This window comes from Phyllobates terribilis, unplaced genomic scaffold (assembly GCF_046119375.1).
Source record: "Phyllobates terribilis strain yellow unplaced genomic scaffold, ASM4611937v1 Scaffold_9__5_contigs__length_417890890, whole genome shotgun sequence".
NCBI lineage: Eukaryota > Metazoa > Chordata > Amphibia > Anura > Dendrobatidae > Phyllobates > Phyllobates terribilis.
Genome location: NW_027362769.1, coordinates 340,677,800 through 340,704,123, shown reverse-complemented (window position 1 = coordinate 340,704,123; position 26,324 = coordinate 340,677,800). Strand labels below are relative to the sequence as shown.

The 26,324-nt window shown below is 40.1% G+C and overlaps 1 protein-coding gene across 6 annotated transcripts in view; it reads left to right on the top strand.

Moving 5' to 3' along the window:
• The window catches only part of PDGFA (platelet derived growth factor subunit A), a 39,541-nt gene extending 20,211 nt beyond the window's left edge, over positions 1-19,330 (top strand). The window contains exons 5-7 of one of the 6 annotated variants that reach the window (XR_012250747.1): positions 8,191-8,314; positions 15,582-15,653; positions 17,998-19,330. Coding sequence is in view for 5 of the 6 variants with exons in the window: in XM_073648019.1 (XP_073504120.1) it covers positions 8,191-8,314; positions 14,024-14,130 (231 nt within the window). In the remaining variant the exon portion in view is untranslated. Of the gene's footprint in view, positions 1-8,190; positions 8,315-12,654; positions 13,556-14,023; positions 14,144-15,581; positions 15,654-17,997 lie in introns of those variants that run through there. The other 5 variants (XM_073648019.1, XM_073648020.1, XM_073648021.1 and 2 more) reach the window with 5 other exon arrangements.
• Positions 19,331-26,324: the final 6,994 nt, after the last annotated feature.

Sequence of the window (26,324 nt, the reverse complement as noted above, 5' to 3'; positions counted from 1 at the left end):
CATCATTGTCCATTGCTCGCGCTGATCTCAGCGCAAGCAGGGGACTATGATGAGGGCAGCATTCAGCACCCAACAGTGCTAACTGTACGTTTATTCCCAGGCGCCGGTATGTGTCACACTGATAACACACGGACGTGGGATATTTTGTGGCCTGTGCAGCACGAAAAATCAGACATGGCAGCGTGTTTTGCCCACGGAAACATGGTCCGTGGAAACACAGACATGTGTCTTAAACTGTTCAAATCAATTACAAGCACACCCATGACATGACCTAGCCATTCAGGGCACCTTCTCACTTAGATGGAAAACAAGTATCTCCACCCACTTATTTGTTGATTGACAGAGGAGGGTAAAACTAGATGAAGAGCAAATCAGAAGGTGCACTGAACTGCTCAGTCACGTCCAGGGTGCACCTAGTGCCTGTGCCTGGTTTGAACAGTCATCTCGTGATGAGACAGTTTAACTAGTGGCATATCTAATAGACCTTCACTTACTTGAAAGAGACCTCTTCCCCTTTTTTTTTACATTTATATAATGTATAGAGTCTGTGGGTTACACGATAAACTGACCCTGTGACTTGGATTGATTGGTATTCACTATAGGAAGTGTCCTGGAAACCTTACTTGACACGGATACTTTCCTTTCAGATTTAGCGTCTAAATGAACACCAGTCAGCTACTTTTTTGCTGATCGTTGGTCATTTAATAGCCTACAGTTCATCTACTGTATGTCTGAGTAGTTTTAATTGCTTAGTGAAAGTAAAAAAAAACCTCCGCACCAAAGAAGACAAAAGGTAGAAGTTCTACCTTTTGTCGTCTTTGGTGCTGAGTGTTTTTTTTTTTTTTTTTTACTTTCACCAAGTCAGGGCCACAGTCTTTTCCTCAGGCACGAGTACCTACAGATCAGTGTCTCTTCTGTTATTTTACTTGTTTGAGATCCGTCCCTCCTACCCCCACCCCCCCCCAACTGAAAAGTTCTGCAGAATATTTGAATATGTGTACATTGGGATTAACAGTACTGAAGGAAACATAAAGGCTTTCATACACATTGGGTAACTTTTGGCTGAATGATTGTCCAGCTGACTGCTTTCTCCTAACTACCACGTACACTGGAATGCTAGGCCCGAGTGCTCCTGTGTTCTGAGAGCCAATGCCAGATTACTTTTGGCAGTGGCTCCTCTTCAGTGAAAACCAAAGGATCGGCCATTGAATTTCAACTCCCCAATCCTCTTCACTGACCCAATCTAGTTGGGAGGCCCACATATACATTGGATGTCAGTTGATATTGGATGTACTCTGCTGACTTTAGTTGAATGTTTATGGGGACCAATGTGATCTCTTTGGTCCAGTAGAGCTACAAAAATGTTTAAAGGTGTTTCCTATAAAGTAGAGCCAGCACCTGTAAGTCCCCAATGCACCGTCCAGAAAACTAAAATTATTTTTTTATAATCTCCTATGGGATAGTAAAGTGTGATGGGTGTTGCTGTTTTTTTGATTTGGCTCTCTTCTTCCTTTTGTGTGGATATCTTGTTCTACGCTATCCACGCAGTGTCCTCGGCATCTCGCTCCTGCGCAGGCACACTGCGCTGCCCTGCTGAGGGCAAAGTACTGTAATGTGCCGGCGCAGGGAAAGGCCAAAGAGTGCAAGGGCACTAAAATACTTGTCTCTGCCCTCGGCAGGGTAGAGAAGCGTGCCTATGCTGGCGAGCGATGCTGAGGACACTGTATGGATGACGTAGAACAAGTCACCCACATGAAGCAAGACGAGAGTAGGCACCAGATCAAGGCAAGTGACGCCCATCAGACCGGACTACCCCCTAGGTGAGTATAATGAAAGCTCATTTTTTTATAGAGAACACACAGGGGACATATAGACAGCATTCCAGAATGCAGTTATACAGGGCTTGAAGATGATGGCCCTAATTTCCTGGTGACCGGTTCCCTTATAAGTACTGTAAATGCGCTAAAATGCATCCACGTTATGGTTGTGTGATACTTTGCTCATTCCCTGTATGTTACAGGGAACACTACACTTATTAAATGTCTCTCAGCCAATGAAAGGAGCTTGATTACACCTTTTTTTTAATGAGGCGCAACATTTTAGGCTTTAGGTTGCACCATAAATCTGAATTAATCGTGAGAACTGTGCACGGTTACTGATGCTGTACATAAAATAATCATTATACAATAAGCAGCTTGTTTCCCCTTGTAATAACTTCTGATGATCTAACTCCACATACTAATCTCTTCTCTTCATTGGCTGCAAGCCTGTGTAATTTTAAGCAAATGGTTTCTTCCAGCAAAACCTTAATAACTTAGCTGAATGTACTGCCACATTTTTAATAGGGAGTCCTGAGTGAAGTTGCAAGACATCTTGCCTCTTTCAGAAAGCCATGATGATTACTGTAACAGAAGCTGAAGTCGCAGTGTTTCTGGCAAACCAAGTGCCATATCCGTTTGTAGCCATCAGAAAGGGGTCATAAGTCTCTCTTGACTTGGCATATTTCCAGAAGAATTCGATAATTGTTATGTATAACTTTTTCTAATCTGTGATGAAGCCTTGTCCAACTTTTTTTTATTTTTCTTGACCTATCTTGAAATTCTCGATGGATCCTTTATACCCAAGTAGCAACAGCTGATGTCCAAGGGTCATGTATAAAGACTGCGGGAGAGGATTTGACCAGTTTTCTGCATTCTGTGTCCTTGACTGAAGGGGGGAGAAGTAAAGAAAACTTTGTAAAAGAAAATGAAACTGTCAAAAGAGGCTACACACAGAAGCTCTCCAGATCTCCTGTGTTGATATTGTTATGCCCACCCCAGTACCCTCAGGAGTTACCAACAACAGACTAACTTTCTACAAAAGGGCTTTATCTATTGGTATTTGGATGAGAGTAAAGAGTACACAGGAGGGCACGGTAGGTTAGCAGCTGTATTTATCAGCTGGACATTGTAGTTTTCTTCGTCTTTTCTCCTTTTGACAAATACTCAAGTACGGTTGAAAAGGCTGTGTACATATTTGTGTTTCCAGATATTTTTCTTTTCTTCTTTTTTTTTTCTCTTCTTTTTTTTAGCTTTGATGGTAAAAGAATGTAAAAAGATAAGGTGTAAATTGATTTCAGAAGGCTAGGTAAAAAAAAAATCCCATCTTCTAAATCAAACATTAAATTATTAGAAAGCCTCCAAGACTTCACCTTTTATGGTGATCGGTTGATCTTGGCCGGTAAGTAGAAAAAAAAGATGAGTCATAGGTTTGTCTTGAACTGCGTTTGAGAATAGCGGTCCGTAGAGAGTAACGGCTTGTAAAACTAAGCTACTTCTAAATGATAATGGTTGAATTTTTTGCAACTGTACATTTTTTTTTTTTTTTTTTTTTTTTATTCCTCTACGCAAAAAGACCACATTGGAGAAAAGGGACTTTCCTAGATCTCGTTAATTCAGACACGGCTTGGCTCGATAATTAGAGATTTGCTGTCTGTATCTTCACTCTTTTAGGTCTTAATCATCATTTGATCTTCAAGAGTTTTGCAGATTAGGTGTCCTTTCATGCCTGATGAGTCAAATTTATCCAACATCTTGAAAAGCATTAACAGAAGAGCATTCACTATAAAAGAAGCTAAAACATATTACTTCGACCCAACGTTGACCTTCTTGCAAGGCATTCATACTTGTCACATACAGCTTTGACTTGTTCAATGGAAATCTGACAGCCCTGGAAAATGCCTTAAGTTTGACTTTTTTTTTTTTCAGTTACTGTCTGGCTATAAGACTTTTGTTTGTAGGACTAATGAAAATAAGCTCCATGTCCTGTTGACAAAAAGGGTAGTGACCAAATGCTGGGTCGGATACTTTTCAGTCTGACTACTGTGAAAACTCTTGGTTTTTATTTTTTATATAGTACCTGGATTTGATGGCATATGTTGGGGAGATCAAGAAATCAATGATGCTGTAGATCCAGTTTTAATTGTACACTTTACTTTTAGTATGCTGTAACTTTAGCTACACCACTGAGCTCCACATTAGAGTCCAACAGACCCTGGTGCAAAATTTGGTCCTGGGCCCCCACCTGCATGTTGGTCAGATGTTATGAGCCCTTTTTACATAGTTTTAGATACTATTAAAAAAAATTAATAAATGCAGCCCTTTCCTGGTGTAATGTCCCCCATCCTGGGCCCTTTGCTGGTATAATGTCCCCCATCCCTTCTTCTCCGGCGTGTTTTAAAAAGAATCAAGCAATTATTCTTGCCTTCCTCAGCTCCTCCCGGCTTCTTCGCCGGCTGTAAAGGAGCTGATTTGGTGTGCCGACGTGGGCAGCCCATAACATCCAGGTGAAATTAGTGTTGGTATCGGCTGGACCCCCTCATGCCCATGCCGGGCCCAGTCGTGGTCGCCCCTGGTGAAGCTATCCTGATTGCTTATAGAGGTGTATTGCGTTATACACACTGGAGACCATACTGATCGCGGAAAGGGAGGAGGAGGGGGGCAGAGTCTAGATTCCGGATTCCGGTATAGGACTTATGGAATTTGATCCGTAATTGAAAGCTAAAAAGGCTGTGAATTGAATTAAGTGACATTTGCCCTAGTTTTTCGTTTAGAAACTGACAAAAAGCATCTACTTTCACACTGTAGACCTGGTAGTGAAGGAAACTTTGCGACTTACAGGGTTACAAATGTTCTAGGTTAGTCAATAGGTGAAACTCTAAACATCAGTGGGCAGCTTTACCAATATACTTCTATATCTTAATGGATAAATCTGCACAGAGAGGTACATATACCCTTAGAGGTTTTAGGATAGAGTTCTCTATTAACACTTCTCGCTCATGGGAACCAAAAATCATGAGTCTTGAAATTCAACTTTACCAATTAGGAGCAGTCCAGTTGCCTCAATGCACATTACATTAGTGAGAGACACCCTGCACAATAAAGTGCAACTCAACAAAGAACAATGACTCTTTTCTGCCTTTGAGTTTAAACTTGATGGTGGGAGACACTGGTTAGGAGCAAAGATGGATCAGTTGCTAAGAGTTGTGAAACGCTAAGCCTTTTCGTCCAAAGGTGTTTCAGTATTCTGGAAATATGGTGGTCATCTTTAGTGGGGCAACACTTTTATCTAGTGTATGAAACCTTTTGTTCCCCCATACACATTAGACTAAAGTTGTCTGAACCTGTCGCTTACATCAGGATCATCTGACAATTTAATGTGTATTGGGGGCATCATGACTATTGTCCAGGGCCCCACTTTGTCTAAACCCAGCCCTGTCTGCCAGGGAAAAATTTAAAAGGGGGCCCAAATGCTAACATATTGCACCATCACAAAGAAACCTTTCAGTTGTATTTGTGCGCTAAGTTCAGGCCGTTTTAAATGAGTGTGATCGACAATATTGGAGTCGTTTGCTTGTTTCCCGACTTCTTTACAATGGCTGAAGAAGAATGATGGGCACAGAATGATCACTAGGAGATCAATCTGTCCACATACAATTTCTGCAGTTTTCATCTGGCAATGTGCTGCTGAGAACAATTTTTGTTCTGGCATAAACTAATCACTCTAATCACTCGCTGAATAGGCAGCATTTTGCTTATGTGTCGTGCACTCCCCATAGGCCTCCACGTAGTGTCGTGCACTCCCCATAGGCCTCCACGTAGTGTCGTGCACTCCCCATAGGCCTCCACGTAGTGTCGTGCACTCCCCATAGGCCTCCACGTAGTGTCGTGCACTCCCCATAGGCCTCCAGTATTGTGACCACCACGTACTCGCTGATTTGAAAAAAAAAACAAAAAACTCGCCTCTCCCCGTTCCCCAGCTGCTCCAGTCTCTGCAGCGTGTCTCCTCAGCAGCTCCACTGCTCGGCACAGCGTGGCCCACGATGAAGTGACGTCATCGTGCCTGCTGCATCAGACCCAGAGGGTGAATGATGGGAGAGGAAGCGTCACATGACGCTCTCTCCCACATCATTGCTTTCAACTGTATCTGCATCTATGATGGCGCTGTGCCCCCTCTGACTTATGGGCCCCATAGTGACAACATGGTGTGCCGCTAATAGCAGCATGTTCATGGGAGAGTGGGGGGCCCTAAGCAAATGCCTAGTTTGCCTGCCCCTGATGCCGACCATTCTGGTAGATGGTTTTTCCAGGACAGAAGGATCCAGCCTGTTGATTTCTCTTGAAGATGAGCCGCTACCGAAGGCGCGCTTTCATTAAGAACATGGGAACACTGGCCTAGCATTACTGTGTGAGGGATTCAGATGGCTGTCTAAAGTGTATCAGTCCTGAAAAGATCAGAAGCAATTTATAGACCATGTCAAGAGGCTATCATGTGTTTTCTATGTTCAACAATGTATTTGCCTGACGCAGTCCCATCGTGTTGAATACATGCACCTAATGTTCATGGTGCATTAGTGACTTTCTCCTCCCTGTAGCACATACATGTCAAACTCTGGCCCGTGAGCTATATCTGGCCCGCAGGGTGGTTATATTTGGCCCATGACACCAGAACCACCACCCCTATGTGTGTGTGTGGGGGGCATTATTCTGTATGGAGTATTATGTGGGTGGGGGGGCATTATTCTGCATGGAGGACTATGTGCTGGGGGCCCATTATTCTGTATGGAGGACTATGTGCTGGGGGCCCATTATTCTGTATGGAGGACTATGTGGGGGGGGGGGCATTATTCTGTATGGAGGACTATGTGGGGGGGGGCATTATTCTGTATGGAGGACTATGTGGGGGGGGCCCATTATTCTGTATGGAGGACTATGTGGGGGGGGCATTATTCTGTATGGAGGACTATGTTGGGGGGGGGGGGGCATTATTCTGAATACTGGTTGACCCATGACTTCAACTTTCTTCATTTTGGCCCTCTGTGTTTAAGTTTGACGTCCCTGCTGTAGCACCATTTCACTAATGGTTACTTCCTCCTCTTGGTGTGGTCAGAGCTGTGTAGGAAAAAGTTTCTTCCGATAATGTTTATCTACAGATTACAAGCTGATTCTGGCATGGCACATAGTCAATATTATCCTACAACCAGCGTTTGAACAACAACAAAGGGGGTATATCATTGCTCTCTGTTTTTTGTTTTATCCTCCCTGCCAATTTTCTTATCACAAAATGATGTCATTTGGCTTTTAGGGAAATATAGAAAAAAAAAAAAGTTCTAATCAGTGAGTCTAAGAATAGGGCAAATGAGTTCACATTAACACTGATGGCTTGTGTTATAGGTGGCATACGCCCACAGTATATATTGGGCCTAGATGGTAGGTAGATTAATGACCATGTTATTCTCATAGAACTTAATTGGGGCTGCTTATCTACCATCCGGACTATCCTGCGTTGCAACCTTTCATCAATTTTTCTCTGCCGTCCACTTCCAGTGAGATTAGCTACAGTGCCATGGGTTGTAAACTTCTTGATAATGTTGCGCACCGTGGACAAAGGAACATCAAGATCTCTGGAGATGGACTTGTAACCTTGAGATTGTTATATTTTTCAACAATTTCGGTTCTCAAGTCCTCAGACAGTTCTCTTCTCTTTCTGTTCTCCATTCTTAGTGTGGCACACACAATGCAAAGATTGAGTCCACTTCTCCCCTTTTTATCAGTTTCAGGTGTGATTTTCATATTGCCCCACCTGTTACTTGCCATACGTGAGTTTTTAAATGAGCATCACATGCCTGAAACAAAATTGTTTAACCACAATTTTGGAAAGGTGCCAACAATTTTGTTCTGCCCATTTTTGGGGTTGTGTGTGAAACTGTCCAATTTTTGCCTTTATTTTTCCCAGTACACACACGAGAACAAAAAATGTGTAATTGGAATAATTTACTGAGAGAAATACTTTGTCCCAGAAAAATAATTTTCAAGGGTGCCAACACTTTTGGCCATACCTGTATTTATATTCTTGATCTGTAACTTTTTTGCTTTCAAACTGAATGGCATCAGTGTTCATGTAATGGAGTAAGCTGAATATATTGATGGTCCATTGTACAACTCAAGTTGATGCCAGCCATTGGTGGTGAAATGAGCTTCACTTCAAGTTCCCAATTTTTGACTTGGTGAATTGTTGTGCATAGTTTCTATTTGTAATGATATACTGAGTTTTAAACCTTGTCTTACATGTTTGACACGTCATGAAGACTGGAGTATGGACAATCCTATTTTAAAGGTAGTCCTTATTTTATATATTTTATTTCTTTTTAAGGTGGCAAAAGTAGAATATGTAAGGAAAAAACCCAAGTTAAAAGAAGTTCTGGTGAGATTAGAAGAGCACCTGGAATGCACTTGTACAGCAAATTCTAATTCAGATTATCGAGAAGAAGAAACTGGTAAGTAACCTTAAATTTTCTTCCGATATTTTTTTTTTTTTCTTTTAAACCTTCTGGTCTATTTATAAATGTCCAGTAAATTATTGTTGTGAATTGGCATCCTCTTATTGCCCTACAAAGTCTATGATAGAGACCACTGCATAAACAAAGGATTAGGCATGTTGAATTTCAGCTTGTCCAATCCTCCCTTCACCCCACATCTGAAATTGTGGGAGAGTTGGAATGCCCTTTCTCCTATACACATTAAATGGTGGATTTTACAAATTTTTATGTACAAGAACCAAACTGGCTTAGCAGAAGGTCCCTTAGCTCCTGGATATTGTGGTGTTTTTCAGTCGTGATTGCTGTAAATCTCGCCTGTATTATTTTAACGGTATCCTTAGACTTTCACACCAGTTGGCCCTCAATGATGTCACTCACCAAAAATGTTGACCTCTTCTACCTCCAGGCTAGTAGATATTGATTATGGGTTAAAAAAAATGTCTGAGAGCAGACCTAAGCTCTGACAGAATTTTAATAAGGCATTCCATATAACTTGATCATTCTATAGTATAACTCTTGCAAAATTGCTAAATATTTGGCTTTTTTTTTTTTTTTATCCCCTCCCCCCATCTTTTTGTCTATGACCTTTTTGTAGAAAACGCTTCAAATATTAACGAAAAAGCAAAATATTTTGATATTTTGCTGTGTACATTCAGATAAAGTCTTATTTGTGACATTTTGTGAACACAATAGTCCATATTGTACAGTACCTGCTTTCTGCAGAGTCAAGGTCATTACTTTTTCGCAGCACCGATTGCTATCGCCTTTTGTGTGCAGCTGTGGAAAAGTTGCTCACTCATGTTAATATTTGTACTGACACAGCTGTCGCTTTAACACATACAACGTACTATTGTTTCATGGAAGCAAAATCTGCAGATACCTTTTAATGTTCTAAAAAGGTTTTATGTTTTTTTTTGTCTCCCTCCCCCCCCCCCCCTGACCCTAATCGAAAAAGAGCCCCTCTAACAAGTAGCACAACGTCAAAAACACAGGAAGATTGAAACTATTTTCATTCAATTCAGCCAACCTGATGGACCATTACTTTGGGTTAGGGTTTTTTGGCTAATGCACAGTAATAATGGTTTTACAAACAAACATGGCAACAACATCTTGGAGAACTAACCACAGATCTTTTAAGGATGTGGAGACAGTTTAGATTAGGGCCCTGTGGAGGGACATATCACCTTCAGGACGCTTTGTGATTCTTGACTAGTGTTGAGCAAATTTGTTCAGCATTTCAAATTCGTGTTCGGGGGTTCTGACTTGTTCGCGCAAAAAAAAAAATCAGCTCCGCCCATGAACATCCCTGATTTGCCACGCAGATGACATTTGCATGACAGTGTGGCAAATCAGGGATGTTCATGGGCGGAGCCGTTTTTTGTTTTGTTTTGTTTTTTGGCGCGCACAAGTCGGAACCCCGAATACGAATTTGAAATCCTGAACAAATTTGCCTAACACTATTCTTGACGTCTGAATGACATTGGCTCCGATTTAATTCCGCAACACAGCAACCTTGAACATGTCACCAATCAAATGGCATTGCATGATGGACAAGTATCATCTGCCTGTACTTCTCAGCATTGAGGACCCTGCTTAATCTTGAATATTTTCACATTTTGCCCCATCAGTTTTTAAGCACCTGCTTCCAGTTATCTGCACCCTAATTCATATATTTTCGTGCACACTTGAGTTGATTTGGCTTGATTTGAATGTCAAAGGTATGGCTCTTTGCCCACAATTATTACATGAAAACTAATTCTGGCCAGACTCATCTGAAGAATAAATGCGTGTAGCTAGGTCCCATAGGTTGTTACCAGTTCTTGGTTAATGGCACTGTTGGGGATCTTCCTATTTCAAAGGGAAGTAAGCACGCTCCTTCTGCTACCTAAGTTTTCTTGGCTGACCACTGTCATCAGTCCTCAATGTTGTCCAAGCTCTTTTTGAAGAAGCACCAAGAAATGGGCAACACATCTTGAAACCAAAGTCTGCTTTGAAATCTTTGCCTGGGAAAGACATTGCTGATGAAGAAGAACTCCCTTTTGCCTTGTTCCTGTACTCCATTTTTCCATAGTTTAAGGTCAAGGGTCATACACCATCTTCCATAACCTCACCTTTTTGTCTGGTAGTGACTGTTTCAACCTACATATGAAAATGATGATCAATATCACCTTTTTGATACTTACTCATACACCTGACTAATCCTACAAAATCACTGCCTTGATGCAAGTGTACCTAGAATTGATACGGTTATGAAGGTAAAGGGTGGTCCTGCCAAATATTAGTTTGATTTTTAGAGTTCTTTTAGTTCATTTACTTTATTTTTTATCATTTAATAATAAAATGCAAACTATTAAGACTTCCCATTTACATTAAAAAAGAGCATTAGAATACTTAGATGTCAATTGTTATCTTGCCAGAAATCGCACGACAAACTATCAAAATTCTAGTTTGTTTGATGAAATAATTTTTTTTTTTTTTCAGTCCAATTAAGGAGAACAGAATAAAATGAGCAAAAAAAGTTTTAAATGAGGAAAATGATCCAATATCGGTGACAAGAGTATTTGAATATTTAGGATTAGCAGCTAATTTTAAAATGCCAAACTAATTTTCTCCTTTTAGCCAAGGGTGTGAGTGGACCACCTACTTGATCCCTGTTCTTTAAAAAAAAAACAAAAAAAAAAAAAACTGCTCTTATCAACACATGATTTTATAAGTGTATCAGTCCATCGAACAAAGGAGACTTCTGAGGACATTAGAAGAGATGTTGATGCCCATCAGGCTGGCAAAAGGCTACATAATCCTCTCTAGAGAGTTTGAACTTCACCAATCCAGAGTCAGGTTGCATACAAATAGAGAAAATTCAAGACCTTTTTATTACCCTTTCCTACAGTGGTTGACCAACAAAAATCACTTTTTGATGAAGGCGTATAATGGTGTCACAAAGGAACCCAAGGTAACCTCTAAGAAATGAAAGGCTTCTCACATTGGCTAATATTCTCGAGCCCAACATCAGGAAGAAACTGAACAGTAATGGTGTGAATGGCAGGATTGCGAAGAGAAAGCCACTGGTCTCCAAAAAAGGACATTGCTGCCTACCTGTAGTTCACTAAGGATTTCCTGGCAAAGACAAAAAGCTATTAGAACAATGTGTTGGCTTAAATGAGAAGTTTTATGTTTGGTTAAAGCAAAAAAACATGCAGTTCAGCATAAAAACCTCCATACGATCTGTAAAACGTGGTGGTTGTAGTATCATAGTTTGGACGGTTTTGATGCATATGGGCTTGGATGGCTTGCCATCATTGATGAAACCATAGAATTTACAGATGTAATTCAGAATTTAAAGCAAAATATCAGGACAGCTGCCCATAAATTGAGTCTCAAGAAAATGTGTTATGCAGCAGGACAATGACCCATAGCACATAAGCAAATTGCCTCTTCAGAGAGGAAGAGGACTTGAACTCTAACGTCTCCTATTGGAAGTAGTAATTTTGAAGAACAATGGCCCCTATTTAACGAGCATTTACACAAGCCAAACCAGGAGCTCAATTTGCAGACACATGTTCCGAGGCGTTGCCCCTCAGTGCAAAGCATGAGGTCCAATTTTGGCTGTAGGAGAGACCTCTGACTGGGATTTGAGGGGTAATGTCTCTCCTTGTGGAAAGTGACATGCCAGTTGACTTTTGAGATTGCAATTTCTATTAAGTGACACTAGAATTCAAGTCATCTTCTCTGAAGAGGCAATTTGCACATTTGATTTCTCAGAGTAGCATTGCATGGCCTATAAGTCTCCTTGCGTTGGTATGTCTCTCTCCGCAAGGGGAGAGGTTACCCCTTAGACATACAAAGACCTTCACTTTTTCTTAAGTTCTACAAAAAAAAAAAAAATTCTTTGCTTTTGAAGTCAAAGTCCAGCCCTTAATCCTTTTAGAAATGTTATGGAAGGGCTTGAAACAAGCAGTTCATGGGAGAAAACCTACCGAAATAAGAGTTGATGCTGTTGTGTAGGAAGAAATGGGCTAAAATTCCTTCAAAGTTGATGTACAGGACTAATCGATTTACTGGAAACCTTTGAAAACCTCTTTTTAGATGTTTAACAGTTATTTCTGCACCAGAGGGTCACACCAGATACTGAAAATCAAGAATTGTATAGTTTTGCCACTAGGACATGTGATATTAGATCATTTTACTGACTTAAGTCAAAATTATAGAATGTATTTTTTTGGTTATTTTTATAATATTTTTTTTATGTTTTTATATTCATTTTGTTGTGGTTTACAAAATATAAACTTACAATGAAGAAACAAATACTAGCAAACTGGTACCGAGGGGAGAGGGTTACAGTCTACAGGAAAATTGGGAAGGAGACTGAAAGTGGTGGATGATGAGACTTGTCGGGGCACAGAAGTCTAGAGAACAACGGATACTCGGGAGAAGTCTTGGAGGTGATTTATGTGATTGAATATACAAGAGTGGAGGAGAGAAGGAGGTCTTATGAGAACCAGAGATTACGTGTGGGAAGATATCTCGATTAGTTCGGAGATGTATAGAGGAGACAGATTATGGATGGCTCTGTAGATCAATGTTAGTAGTTTGAACTGGATACGTTGGGGTATTGGGAGCTGATGAAGGGATTTGCAAAGGGCAGAAGTGAGGACTGACTGGAGAGGTGCAATACTGTTAGCAGGGAGGACGTTGCAATAGTCTAGGGAGGAGATGAGGGCATACACTAACACTTTAGTAGATTAAGGATTGAGGAAGACTATTTTGGAGATATATTTGAGTTGGTGATAAGAGCTTGAATCTGCAGTTTGAAGGACAGGGCAGAGTTAAGCTTTTCTCTGAGGTAACAGACTTCTGGTGCAGGGAAAAGCGTTATGTCCTTTATTGTGATCGGGAAGGGGAGTTGGGTGAGATGGCGGAAAGATAAATTCAGTTTTGCCCATATTGAGATTTATGAAATAAGAAAAAGAGGATATGGCTGATAGACACCCTGGGATTTTGGACAGCAGAGAGGTGACGTCTGGGCCTGAGAGGGAGATTTGAGTGTCATCACCGTATAAGTGGTACTGGAAGCCATTGGACTTTCAGTTGTCCCAGGTATAGATGGATAAGGGTAGGGGTCCCAAGACATATCCTTGGGGACACTAAGAAAGAGAGGATTGAGAGAATTGTCTGTTGGCTTTGGCAGAAAGTAAGTCATTAGTAATGTTGGCTAGGACCGTTTTGGTGGAGTGGTGGGGATAGACGCTAGATTATAGGTTGTCAGTGAGGTAGATGAGGGGTAGGAGGAAAGTTCAGCATGGACATGCTGTTCTAAAAGTTCTCCAATCTCCTCAAACTTATGGGAATAATGGTCTAGTTTTAGGTGAAATTATGTGCAGAAATATGGAAAATTCTGAAGGGTTCATAATCTTTAAAGCGCCATTGTAAATGCAGCCTTAGGTTTTTAGGTTCATTAAAAAAAAAACCTACACCACCACCACCATAAATTAAACACCAAAGAAGCAAAAAAAACAAAATGAAAGCATGAACAGAAGACAACAAAAATTTGACACTCTTCAATTGTTCGTACGGTGCACATGGTACAGTAGATAACACGTTTCTCTTTCAGGAATGCACTTTAAAATGAATGTTTGTCTCATTACTGAACAAAATACGTTTCCTTAGGCCTTTTCACCATCCCTGCCCTTGTGTTAACAGGAAGGCCTAAGGAAACAGGTAAAAAACGGAAGCGAAAAAAAACTAAAGCCTACCTAATACCCAGCTGGAAATAATTTTCCTCGGCAGGTAGGATCTCAAAGCTGAAAATAACAGCACCAGCAATGTAAAAAAAAAACCTTCCCATCCTCTTAATCACATCAACACAATCACTTATTCCAATCTTGACACTATTACCTTAAGGCTGCAAAGAGATTATATATGATTGGCTTTGATAATTCTACCTGCTGGATATTTTTTTTTTCTTCTTCAAGCTACATATCTCAGTAAACATCTTGCATTCCTTGGCTGGCTTCCTTTCTCACATTTTTTTTGGATTTTTTTTTTTTCTATATGCTTAAGCTTTACTTATCTGTATTATTCTTCCTGCAAAATGTGTTGTCATTTTTAATGATTTTTGGTGTCACCATGCATGAAAGAATTGTCTAAATGTTAATGTTGTGGAAAATGTTTTATAAAATATTACAGATGGAAATTGGAGAAAAAAATCTTTATTCATCTTGATCAGTCCACAAAATATAAGTTTATGAAATCACCTTTACTATATATATTTTTTTAAAGTTTTGATCTCTTGAATGTTTTTGGAAGAACCTTTAATGACCTCAAATAATTGACAAAGAGAATCTGTCAGAAGGTTTTTGCTATCTCATCTGAGAGCAGCATGATGTAGGTGCAGAGAATCTGTTTCCAACCTATGTGGTTATATCCTGAAGTGTATGCTTCGTAACGTGTAGATTAAACGCAATTATACTAAATCCTAGCTTTGGATCTTCAATCTACTCAGCAGCTCGGAAATGCCTACGTTTCCCCTCCAAATCCAGTGTTTCCAACGATGTCACTTACTGGGCTGCTTGGTGTGGTTTTGACAGAATCCTTGTTTTAGATGTAGCAGTGCTCAAATGCTGCGCTGTGTATGACCCCACTCCCCACCCTCACCCCCTGATTGTCAGCAGGTTGTCAATCGGTGGGGGGACCGGGGTTACACCGATTTAGCTGGATTGGGCTGCACGTGAGACCTAATCCTGTAGTGTCGATCTCCTGCTGACTTATTTTTTTTTTAATTGAAACTGTAGCACACAGTCTAGTAAGTGATATAGCACTGGAATCAAGGTATCTGCCTCTACATCATGCTATACTCAGATTAAATAGCAAAAACCTGCTGACGGAGATTCCCCTTAATTCAGTAGTGACCAATGCCATTTACCACCACTGAAGTAAAGCATATGCTCCAGCTGCCATTCGTTTTGGGGGTGTTTGAGGGGTAGGCAGCTTGGGTCAAAAAGAGCACTCTGCCTTCCCTCCACTGAAATTTAATTGAAATCAATCATTTTCTGTGGAATTACTTGTAAGAGGGTCCATTTTATAGCTAAAAGGCGACCATACAGAATGTTGTCGGGGTGTAGAAAGTTATTCATGGCAGGGAATCTTCATTTTTAGAATTATTTTTGTATTTTAGGATTAAAAGCCCTCTTTAAAAAAATCAAAACTTGTGTTTTTTTTATATCAGGGTGTGGGATATTACCGTGACCAGCTCCATTTTAAGCTACATCATCCCCTTCACCTGAGGGAAAGTGAAGAGGTATGTGACTGGAGAGGTTCCATTTCCCCACAACACTGTATTTTAGATGTATTTGCTCACTATTCGTGAGGATGGTGGCCTTTCTGAGTTCAATTCAAAGTAATTGTCTAATATATATATTTTTTTCACTGCATATTTAACATCAGTGAAATAGAACTGAAAGTGCCCTACCCAAAAAAAAGCTATATCTAAAGACTTTGGGTGACGTATAATTTTAAGATGTAAAATGAATTATTTGGGTTTATAGAAGTGTTGTCTTTTTTTGTTTAAAAAAAACAGTACAAATTCCACTTGTTTAAAGGAAATCTGTCACCAGGTTTTCCCCGTATAAAGTAAGGCCACCACCATTGAGGCTTCTTCTACAGTATCCTCAATCCACTCTGGAGATCCCAAAAAAGACCCCACAGATGACGCGGTCCTTTGGGCGTGTCTGGTCTTGATCCGGCACCTCTTCTCTTCCTTCAATCGCCGTTGTCCTTCCCTGCTTCTCGTGGATGGCGTGGCCTATGTCATCCACAAAGTGTCCCCCAATCGCGCTTCTGTGCAAGTGGACTTCTATAGTGCAAAGCACTGTAGTGCGCATGCACCAGCTTTACTTCATGGTCATTGGCGCTCTTTGGCCTTGCATGCACATTATAGTACTTGGCTTTTTCCTCGGTAGAGTACAGAAACGTGCGCTTGCGCAGGGCATGACTGGGGGACACTGTGGATGACGTGGGACAGGTCATCCTCGTGAAGCGGTGAAGGAGGACGGCGATTGGTCTTGATCTAGCACCTCCTTCCTTCAGAGACGCCCATTGGACTGTGCCGTCTGTGGGTGTAATAAAGGGTCTTTTTTTGGGGGGATCTGCAGAGGGGATTCGGTACTTTTTTTACAGCATTCTAGTATGCTGTAAAAGAAGCCTAATTGGTGGCTGTACTTTTATATGGGGGAAAACCTGGTGACAAGGTTCCCTTTAAAATCCCACCAATGCCAAGAGTGTAGGTTCTCCTTTCCTCATATAGTTATTTATTTTTCTCTTAGGAAATGTTCCATTAATATGGACTTCATTTAGAGGAGATTTTTATTTATTTTTTTCAGTTGCAAAGAAATTTGAGATGTTCTAGTATATATTTTAGCTTCCCATGAGATGGAGAATTTCCCTATGTGAATGGTGTTTTCATACGTACGTTTGTACTATGAACAAAGACGTTTTGGTTGTGTATAGTTGAGCAACCAGTTGACTTTCATCTTTTGTGTTTCCATGAGCCTTAGCGGAACTAATTTTTGAATGGATTTTTCTTTACAAATGATTAAATATTTGCTTAACCATAAAGTGCCTCCAAGAAGATGCTTGGAGGGGGTATTGCTATGCTTCTTGAACCAAATGAAGCCTGGGACAATTACAAAGTCTAAATCAAACATGGATCTGCATTAAGCCTTGTGATGAGAATCTGGCCTTGAACTCTAGAAGGATTTGTAAAGATAGGCAAGCATTTTTCAGTTTAGAAGCAGCCTGTTGTACTGGTCCATTGAAAAAGTTTGACCAAACTCTGATATTGTGGCCCGTTAAGGGGTTGTCCAAATGGATAAATGGATAGTTGTCTCGATTTCCACGCCAATCTGGTCTACTTCTGGATTTGTTTTGAAACAGCATGGAAGTTCTCTCAACTTTGTCAACATGTGACTATTGATGGGCTTGAAAGGGGCTTTCTTTTTTGCACTGTTAGACCGCTCTTCCTTCAAGGCTCAGAGACAACCAAGGGCTTTAGTTTGCTAAAGAGCGCATCATGATGAGTCATGTATTGATTTGAGATTGAGGTTTTGAAGCTACCTTCTTATATTTGAGGAACCTCAAAGTAGAGTGGACCTTTTCTGGAATCACGACACCAGTACAGCTATCCTAAAAAAAGGATATTAAGTTTTTGCCAAGTTGTACTTGTAAACCCATTTTATACCACAACCTAAGTGAGGACTTGTCTGTCTATGGGTACCCAAACAGATCCCGAGAGCGGGACTTCGAAATGCTCTATTACAGGGCAGCAGTGGCGGCTCCATTCTATCCTATGGATAGATGATGACTAGTAGGGAATACCCCTTTTAAATTTTAACTGGCTGAACAATCTTTTCGCTAACTTTTGGGTTTCCGAAAAATTGTGTAACAATAGTAAATATGCAAAATTTTTTAAAGTGCTCATTTTTTGATTATTTTACAATAATATATTTAATTCAAAGAATAACCAGATGTAAAGGTGAAAATACATGTATATTTTGTGGACAAACTGTTAGTTTTCAATTTCCAAAACGGTCTTTTTTTTTTTTCTTGATGGTAGACTAATTTCTTGTTTCATTCTTCTTCCACAGATGTAAGGTGAAATAAGCTACAAACTTTCATCTGGGACTTGGATGTACACACTTTGTTACATTCCTGAATCTTCTACGTATGGTGCTTTTATAGACTTTGTTTTATTTTTTTTTTTTTTTTTCCTTTTTTTTTTGTTTTCTTGTGTGGAAAGACAGGATTAAAAAAACAAAAAAAAACAAAAACCCCATAAGGATAAAAAAAAAAGGTTCAAAGGACACTCTGTGAGTACAAAGGAACAATGTACATTTTGTTTTAATGTGACATCAAAGCAAGTATTGTAGCACTCTTACGGAGAAGAGACGCTTCCCCCTGTCAAACTGCGGCAACAAAACCAAGATGGCGGAATGGATAAAAGGATGTGCTTTAAAAAAAAGTGAACATAGAAAGTGAATAGGGACTTTATGGCAAGTGATGTGCCTGCTTATATTGTTGAAGATGGATGGTCCGTCACAGACCACTAGCAAATCAAAAGGCCAGGAATGTATCAAATGAGCAAGTGTCTACGCAGAAGCTTTCAATACAATAAATCCTTGCTCCATGATGTTAGTCTTCACAAAATAACCTGGGAAGCCTTAAGAGGACTTTTTTTGTTTTATTTTTTTTACTCTATAGAGTAATTATTATACCACGGGGGTAATTTAATTATGGCAGCACAGTCCTACCACTAGGAACTCGCCTGCTCTTATATTGGTCAGTTAATGATTCTGATATCTATTTGTGTCATTTTTGCAGCAGTTGATCTTCAAAGTGTTTTTTGACTTTTGTGTGTTTTGCGTACTTGCTCTTGCTTGCCAGGGGGGATAAAACAAAACAAAAAAAAAAGCATAAAAAAATCTTAAAATATACATTCACCTTGCCAACTTAATGGGATCAGTGTCTCATTGTCCCTTACGCCATATCCTTTTAATCTGGTTTAAAAAGTATCTACCATGGAGGCTTTTTTTCCATTTTGTGGCCTGAACTAGTACAGCCTACCAATACGCCTTGAACTTGGGGCAAAGCCAAGACTACTTTTTGTGCCCAATGTTCCCGAAAAGAACACTTTTACATTCTGAATAAAGAGTATCGATGTTTAACCCAGAAAATGGCTACCTCTCGATAAGAATCAAATTCTTAGCAATTTTGGCTTTTTTTCTTTTTGAAGGTTTGTTTTGAACTTTTTTTTTTTTTTTTTTTTTTTTTTTTTAGGGTTGAGCGAGTATGTCCTGTCAGAGTATGCCGGGCCCAGCTCCGAGTATTTACAGCTGCTCGGTGATATGGTTGAATCGCTCCCGTGTGCATGATTTGCAACTGTTGGACAGCTTTATTACATGTGAGGAGTGTGTAAGAAATAGACATTCCTCCCATGTAATAAAACTGTCAAACAATTGCAAATCATGCACACGGGAGTGATTCAACCATATCACCGAGCAGCTGTAACTACTCGGAGCTCGGCCCGAGCATACTCGGCGAAAGGGTTAATAGAACATACTCGCTCAACACTAGTTATTTTATATTGATTAAAAGTGCTATTTTTTTATTTGTTTTACCTTGCCAGTGGTCAAATCTTATTCAGCCATTTTAACTACTGTAGTTTTATAAAACTACAAGAAAGAAAAGGTGCCCATAGGGGACTAATTTGGTTGAACCGTGCATTTCTTAAGCCAACCTTTTTAGAAAAAAATGTAATTTATGTCAAAATGGTGTCCACCACTGTAGAAAGGAGAGAAAATAGCAGATCCAAGAACCATCTAGTAAAATTGAGGAGGGGGGGGGGCCAGACGTTAACCATGGTAGGCCCACATAAGACCGATCAGATCAATTGCAGGAACAAACGCACTTCTAATGGCCAACCACCTTATGAATGCATGTATTTAGAGAACTGTATCCCTACCTTGACATAAAATCTTGGTAAAGAACACTGAAAGTATCTGCCTAAGTATGGGTTATATAATTTTTCTCTTTTTTTTTTTTTTTTTTTTTCCCCTCCAATGATTTTGCCCATTTTTGTTGGCATTTTAATGTATTTAATTAAAAAGAACACACATACCCAGCTATGATGTCTTGGTATTTCCAACCATTGGATTTAAGCTAATGAATTAGATTCAATTACAAAAGTTAAAAAAAAAAAAAAAACTATATCCAGTCCACACCTCATCAAATTTCCTTTCCATTGTGTCTGCATAATTTAATTTTTAAATAAAATATTGTATATTAATAAATCATGGGATATCTGTGCAACGTTAGATTTGTGCCGGTTGCCTATTAATGCTAATATTTTTCTTTTTTTTATTTTTCTATATATATTTTTTTTCTTTGCAATTTTTTATTTTATCATACACAACATTTTCACATTTTTTTTTTTTTTTTGCCAAAGTGTGAAATGGACATTTTATTCTTGTAACTGCATTGTACAGTGTCACAGTAGCAAGAGAAAAAAAAATATTTGCTACATGTATTTGAACAAATTCTAAATTCTTTATTTTTGGTAAAAAATAAAAAAAAAAATCTATGTATGCTTATGTGTATTCAACAGAAATGTGTTCTTTTTTTGTAAAGTTGAAGTTTGTATTTTTATCTAAAATTAACATTTTTATATGAGTACGAAAAGCCTACTATGTTTTCTTGAACCAAAAAAATGCATTGTGTGGTCATATTTTTGTAGCACCATATCATACAAATAATTAGCTAGATCTGTCTGCATAGAAGTGTTTCGAGCACTTGGTTTACGATATCCTATAATCTACTGCTGCTGTTAAAAGTAAATGTATATCTCGTGAGTGTTCATTCCCCAATATGTCAATCTGTTGAGTGGCTGAAAGAAAAATTCTAATGGAGGCTGCCAAGTTATTATCCATTTTGGACTTAAATTAAATTTTTTTTTTTTTTTTTAGATATTTAATGTTCATGTTTCATTGAAAATTTCTTTTTGAACTTTTATACCACCTTTTTTTTTTTGCAACTTTTTTATTAGGATTTTGTGGCTAAGTTTCAACATGCATCCCAAAGGCTTTCACTGGTGAATACATTAAATGTAGGACTTGCACGCATTGTGCTTTGACCCTTAGTTTCCTTTGAAACAGTCAGGCTCCCTCTAAACTACTTTTTAAGAGAACCTGAAAGTGTTATCTACTCTTAAAGGGAATCTGTCACCAGGTATTTGCTACCTCATCTGAGAGCGGCATAATGTGATGGCAGAGACCCTGATTACAAAGATGTATCACTTAGTTCACTGGGTGCTGCAGTTGTGATACAGTCAGAGTTTTTAGTTGTAGCATTTAGCAGAGCTCAGAAAGCTAACCCCGCCCACCGAACAGCTTTCTGTGTATATTGACAGTAAGCTGCTAATGGATGCTGGGGGCGTGGTTGGACTAGGAGGCATGAGGGCACCAGTCTGGGAAGTGATCTTCTGCTAATTAAAGCACTAATTGTATTGAAATAGCACACCGCCTGATAAGTGACAGATCACTGAAATCTGTGTCTCATCCCCTACCTCATGCTGCCCTCAGATTATATAGCAAAAATCTGCTGGCATATTCTCTTAAAGTACTGTGGCGTGTTAAAGAAAACACTTTACAAAAAGCCAGTCAGGGACTATGGCCCTAAATCCAAGTGTTTTCATCACAATTCTGGCATAAAACGCTTTGATAAGTCGCTAAATTTTTGTTCAACTCTTGGAGCCTTCACGCCAACTCCGGAGCTGGGGAGCGGCACCTCGTCTAATTCATGATGAGCTGTGTGATGTACCTTAAGCCTGAAATCTTGTTTCAGTCCCTGACTGGAGTAAGATTTGGAGTGAGGTGCATGCCACTTTTCAGACATGCCTCTTAATGAATTAAGTGTGTCTGACTCCAGCATGTCTCATCAAGACCAGGGTGATCAATGCCAGTCTTGATGATGAATCTGCGTGTATGTGTTTCAGAGGTCTAGTCCTAGAGGCAGAGCCCCCCCCTCTCAGTGGTTTCTTCCCGCTCCGCTCCCTAGACTGACAGGTCTCTCCCTACACATGCAAATTACCTATTCAGAGAGTAAGAGAACTAGAACTCTAGTATTAATATCGTCCCTCTAACGAGCCTTGCCTCATGACTTTGGATCTACCTGCATAGGGAAAGACCTGTATCTAAGGAGCAGGGTAGGAGAAGCCTCCGGGAACAGGCCTTGGGCAAGTCCTCTCTGAAAGGCCAGCTGGGGACTGTCAAAGTATGTTTCCTGATGCCGCCCTGTGGTTTGGATAGCATGAATCTGTCAAATACTTTTATTTCTCTTTTAATCCCACTCTTCTGAGAGTTAAGAATGCCACTACTATATATTAATCAGTTTCCCATTTGTGTCCCGACATTACCTGTACCCGTTACTTTGCATTTGACCAATCATTAAAAAGGTGTAGGGCATTTTTTTACTGCAGCCATAAAGTCATCTTGTAGCTGAGGTGTAAGTATTTAGAAAGTTATGAAAAAAAATGTTCCTTTAAAGTAAAGTATTACCGTATTTTCTATTGGTTGCCTGCCTTGTTCTGTTGTTTTTTAAATGGGGTTTACCTGCCCCCAATTAAATCAGCTCCTGTTTAGGAGAACCAATCTTTTTTGTTTCCCTCAACTCTACAGTTTCTACAGCCTTGTGCCTAATATACTAATCAGTCATAAACCTGTACTCCATAACTGACCTTAGGGCTATGCACGCAAGCATATTCTAGCTCTTAAATCAACTCTGAATTGTACTAAGCTGTAATAAATCGCTCATAAAAATCTATGGGGGCTTGGTGTACATCGGCTTCCCTCTAACTGGCACTTCTATGATGTACTGTATTTTTTAAGCCAGTTTGTAGGCTTTTAATCTATTCTCATATTTTACAAGGAACAGTATATTTTTGAAGGAATCTTTTCCTTCTGAGCAGTGGTGTAACTAGAGTCCTTTGGCCCACTGTGCTAAAATTTTGGACCTGGGCCCCCACCTACATGTTGGTCAAATGTACGAGCCCTTGTAGTGTTCTATCGCCTATAAAGACATATTTTGCCCTCAATGTACTGAAGTCCCCCATCACCCTGGGGGCCCCTTTCTGTAATGGTCCCCCATCACCCTGGGGGCCCCTTTCTCTAATGGTCCCCCCCATCACCCTGGGGGGCCCCTTTCTCTAATGGTCCCCCATCACCCTGGGGGGCCCCTTTCTGTAATGGTCCCCCATCACCCTGGGGGCCCGTTTCTGTAATGGTCCCCTGTTCTGCAACTTTTTTCTTTTCCAACTTTTTATAGAAAAAAAAAAAAAAATAATTCTCACTTTCCCCCTCTCCCACAACGTGCAGCATCCAATTTCATAGCCGGGACAGAGGCCGGCAGCTGACGTCACCGTTCCGGCCTCTGATTAGCTGGCGACTTGTATTGCAGTGTAGGGATCCGGCGAGTCTCTGCGTTGCAATAAATTTCAGCTGAATTTTTGTTCCTGGACACACGTCCAACTGAAATGGACTCTGGCGTCAACAGGCCGCCTCCTGCATCGGCCCGATTGCGGTCACACCCTCTGTGAACACTATCATTATGCCCCTGCTTCCGAGATTCAAACTCCAATTCGTCCCAACTCGGACCTAAAAAATGTTATGTTTAAAACTTGTTTTGGCCTTTTTCTATGCCAATCCTCCATCAGCACACTTCATAAAAGGCTGACATACAAAATGCCAGTGTTCATGTTTTTCAGGTGCATTTTTATGGCTGATTAGCAGAGAACAATAATTCTATACCCAGAAAAATATATATGGTTTCTCTGTGGGAAACCCTGAAGTTGACCCCAAACTAATTATAAAAGTAATTGTTCTTGTAAGTATAGCATAGGAGCATGGGTAGAAAACTATTGTGGGCAGAATTGAAAAATGGTTGCCACATCCTTGAACTACAGCATCAATCTGCTCTATAGATTTGAGTAAACTATTTTATACCCTAATAAAACTTATTGCTATTGGGGAAAATGCATTTTTATATAAGCTTTGAAATACATTCCCATTAATTTGTGACCGATTTAAGATTTTCCTAGCAAAAAAAACGTATTTCTTTTTTTCAGTCCGCACCTTGTGATAATTAATCCATCTGAAGATGCATTCACCTCCAAAACTGGAAATTCATGTATTAAATTGTTTGCTCTTTTGCAAATATGTGTAAAATTCATAATGTAATGCACATGAATGTCTGTGTCTGCGTAAAACGAAGAAAAAAAAGCAAAAAAAAAAAAAAAATGAAACCCTGTATAAAAGTGTAATTTATATATTTATGTTTTGGTGGGATGCCAATAATATTGCTCATAATTTTATTTTTTTTTTGTTTTATTGCCTAAAGTATCTAATGAAACAAAGGCTTTGTATATCCATTAAAATGATGTAGATGGAATGTATGGTTGTAGCATTTTGGACACCTCTTATGCGATTTTCCTATTTCTGCATAATGTGCGTTCTATGACATTGCACAGATTTTAAACAGCGAAAATAAAAATCCTATAAATGAATTATTTTTTTTTTTTTACCGGCTCTTATATATTTGGTTACATGAAATGGTATGTCATGGATGGTTTATTTATTAAAAATCTGTTCTTTTTATGATATTTAATTGCATGTCTTTTAGACCATAAATCCAAAAAATGCCTGCTACATAAGGCACCGGTATTACAGTATGGTAAGTGACTGACTTGGGGGTCCAGGAATTTCCACAAAAAAAGGCATTTCTTAGTTTCGAAAACTATATTTTGTTTTTATTGAAGGTGGCTTTTTAGGAAATTCTTAGTAAATATAGGGATATACTCTGTTCAGGACCCTTGAATATGATTCAGAGCTGCTAATACTCGGATTCTGGAGGACCCCAAAATGATCAATATCAATGAACTGTGTAATACTTTAGTTTCCCTGTAGGGGTGCTACAGGGGAATTGAATACATGCTGGATACCCCAGCAGAAAAGTGCTAACCGCTGTGGGGTCCCCAACAATGGCCCACCCTATGACCAGCTTAGTATTGGGTGTAATGCTGGTGGTTGTGGACCCACTGTTCCACGGGCTAGACTTACCCTCGAGGGGCGTGACTAAGCAACTACCTGGTTTTCACTAGAGCCTCTGGTGGTGAGGATAGGTTTGGCAGCAGGTAGTCGCCAAGTACCACTCCAGGGCAGTCCCTGGCACTGCAGCATCAGGCTATAGGGTCAGAGGCATGGGAACGTGGTACAGGAAGGCAAAGACAAAATGTGGTTAGACAGTCCGCGTTCGGGGCAGGCAGCATAGGTTCATGATACGTAGACTAGGTCGGGAGCAGATAGGTCAGACAGGACTGGTACACGAGCCGGGTCAGTAACAGAATCCGACAACGCACAAACAGGACTTTAGCTGTACAAGCAGGCTAGAAACCAACATTTGGGCAATGAGTGGTGGGTGGAGCTGCCAGATATAGAGCCTGCTGACGTTGGATTGGCCAGGGAACCTAATCTCTGCAGGACACAGCAGGGTTAAATTCCTGCAGACACTGGCCACGCCCCCTAAAGCAAAATGGAAACAACCCAAAGATGCTGCAAGAGGCAACACTCAGCGAGCCACGTGATGACCATGGTTAGTAGGGTCATGCTGAGGAGGCATACAAGTTACCGCCGTGGCATTGGGTAAGCCTTCTGGCAAATAGGATTGACTACAGTAGAAAATCCCCTATTTAGTGTGAATTCAAATTACATGTAATGGGTGCCGTTGTCTTGTGGACAAAGCCTGTATATAACGTATAATCTTCTTGGATCCAGTTACTCATTGTATTAACATGAAAAAGGCTCATTAATCATGATGTGAAACCATGAACACTATTGACTAGATTCTTAATATGACATTGTGTATAATTCTTCAGGTTTCTACTAGTGGGACTCTGACGTTGGCAAATTTTTTAAAGGGAATCTGTCAGCAGGTTTGTGTTATGTGATCTCTGAGAGAAGCATGTAGGGGCTGACACCCTAATTCCAGAAATGTCACTTACTAGGCTGTGTTGCTGTTTCAATAAAATCAGTGTTTTATCAGCAGGAGATTATCACTACAGGACTAGGTATCTTGTGCCTCCTATTCAGCTGTTGTGTAAACCCTCCCCCACCACTGATTGGCAGAAAGCTGCCAATCAGTGGTGTGTGGGCAGGGATATACAGAGCTCAGCATTCTGAGCCCTGCTAGATCTTCAGCAGATAAAACGGTGATTGTATCAAAATAACAGCAGGTAGACCAGCAAGTGACACATCGCTGGAGTCAGTCTTGGCCACTACATCTTTCTGCTCTCGGATTACATGGGGGAGGGGGGGGGACTTCATGTTCCCTTTTAAGTTGCTAAGATGGTCTTTATAGAATCCAGACT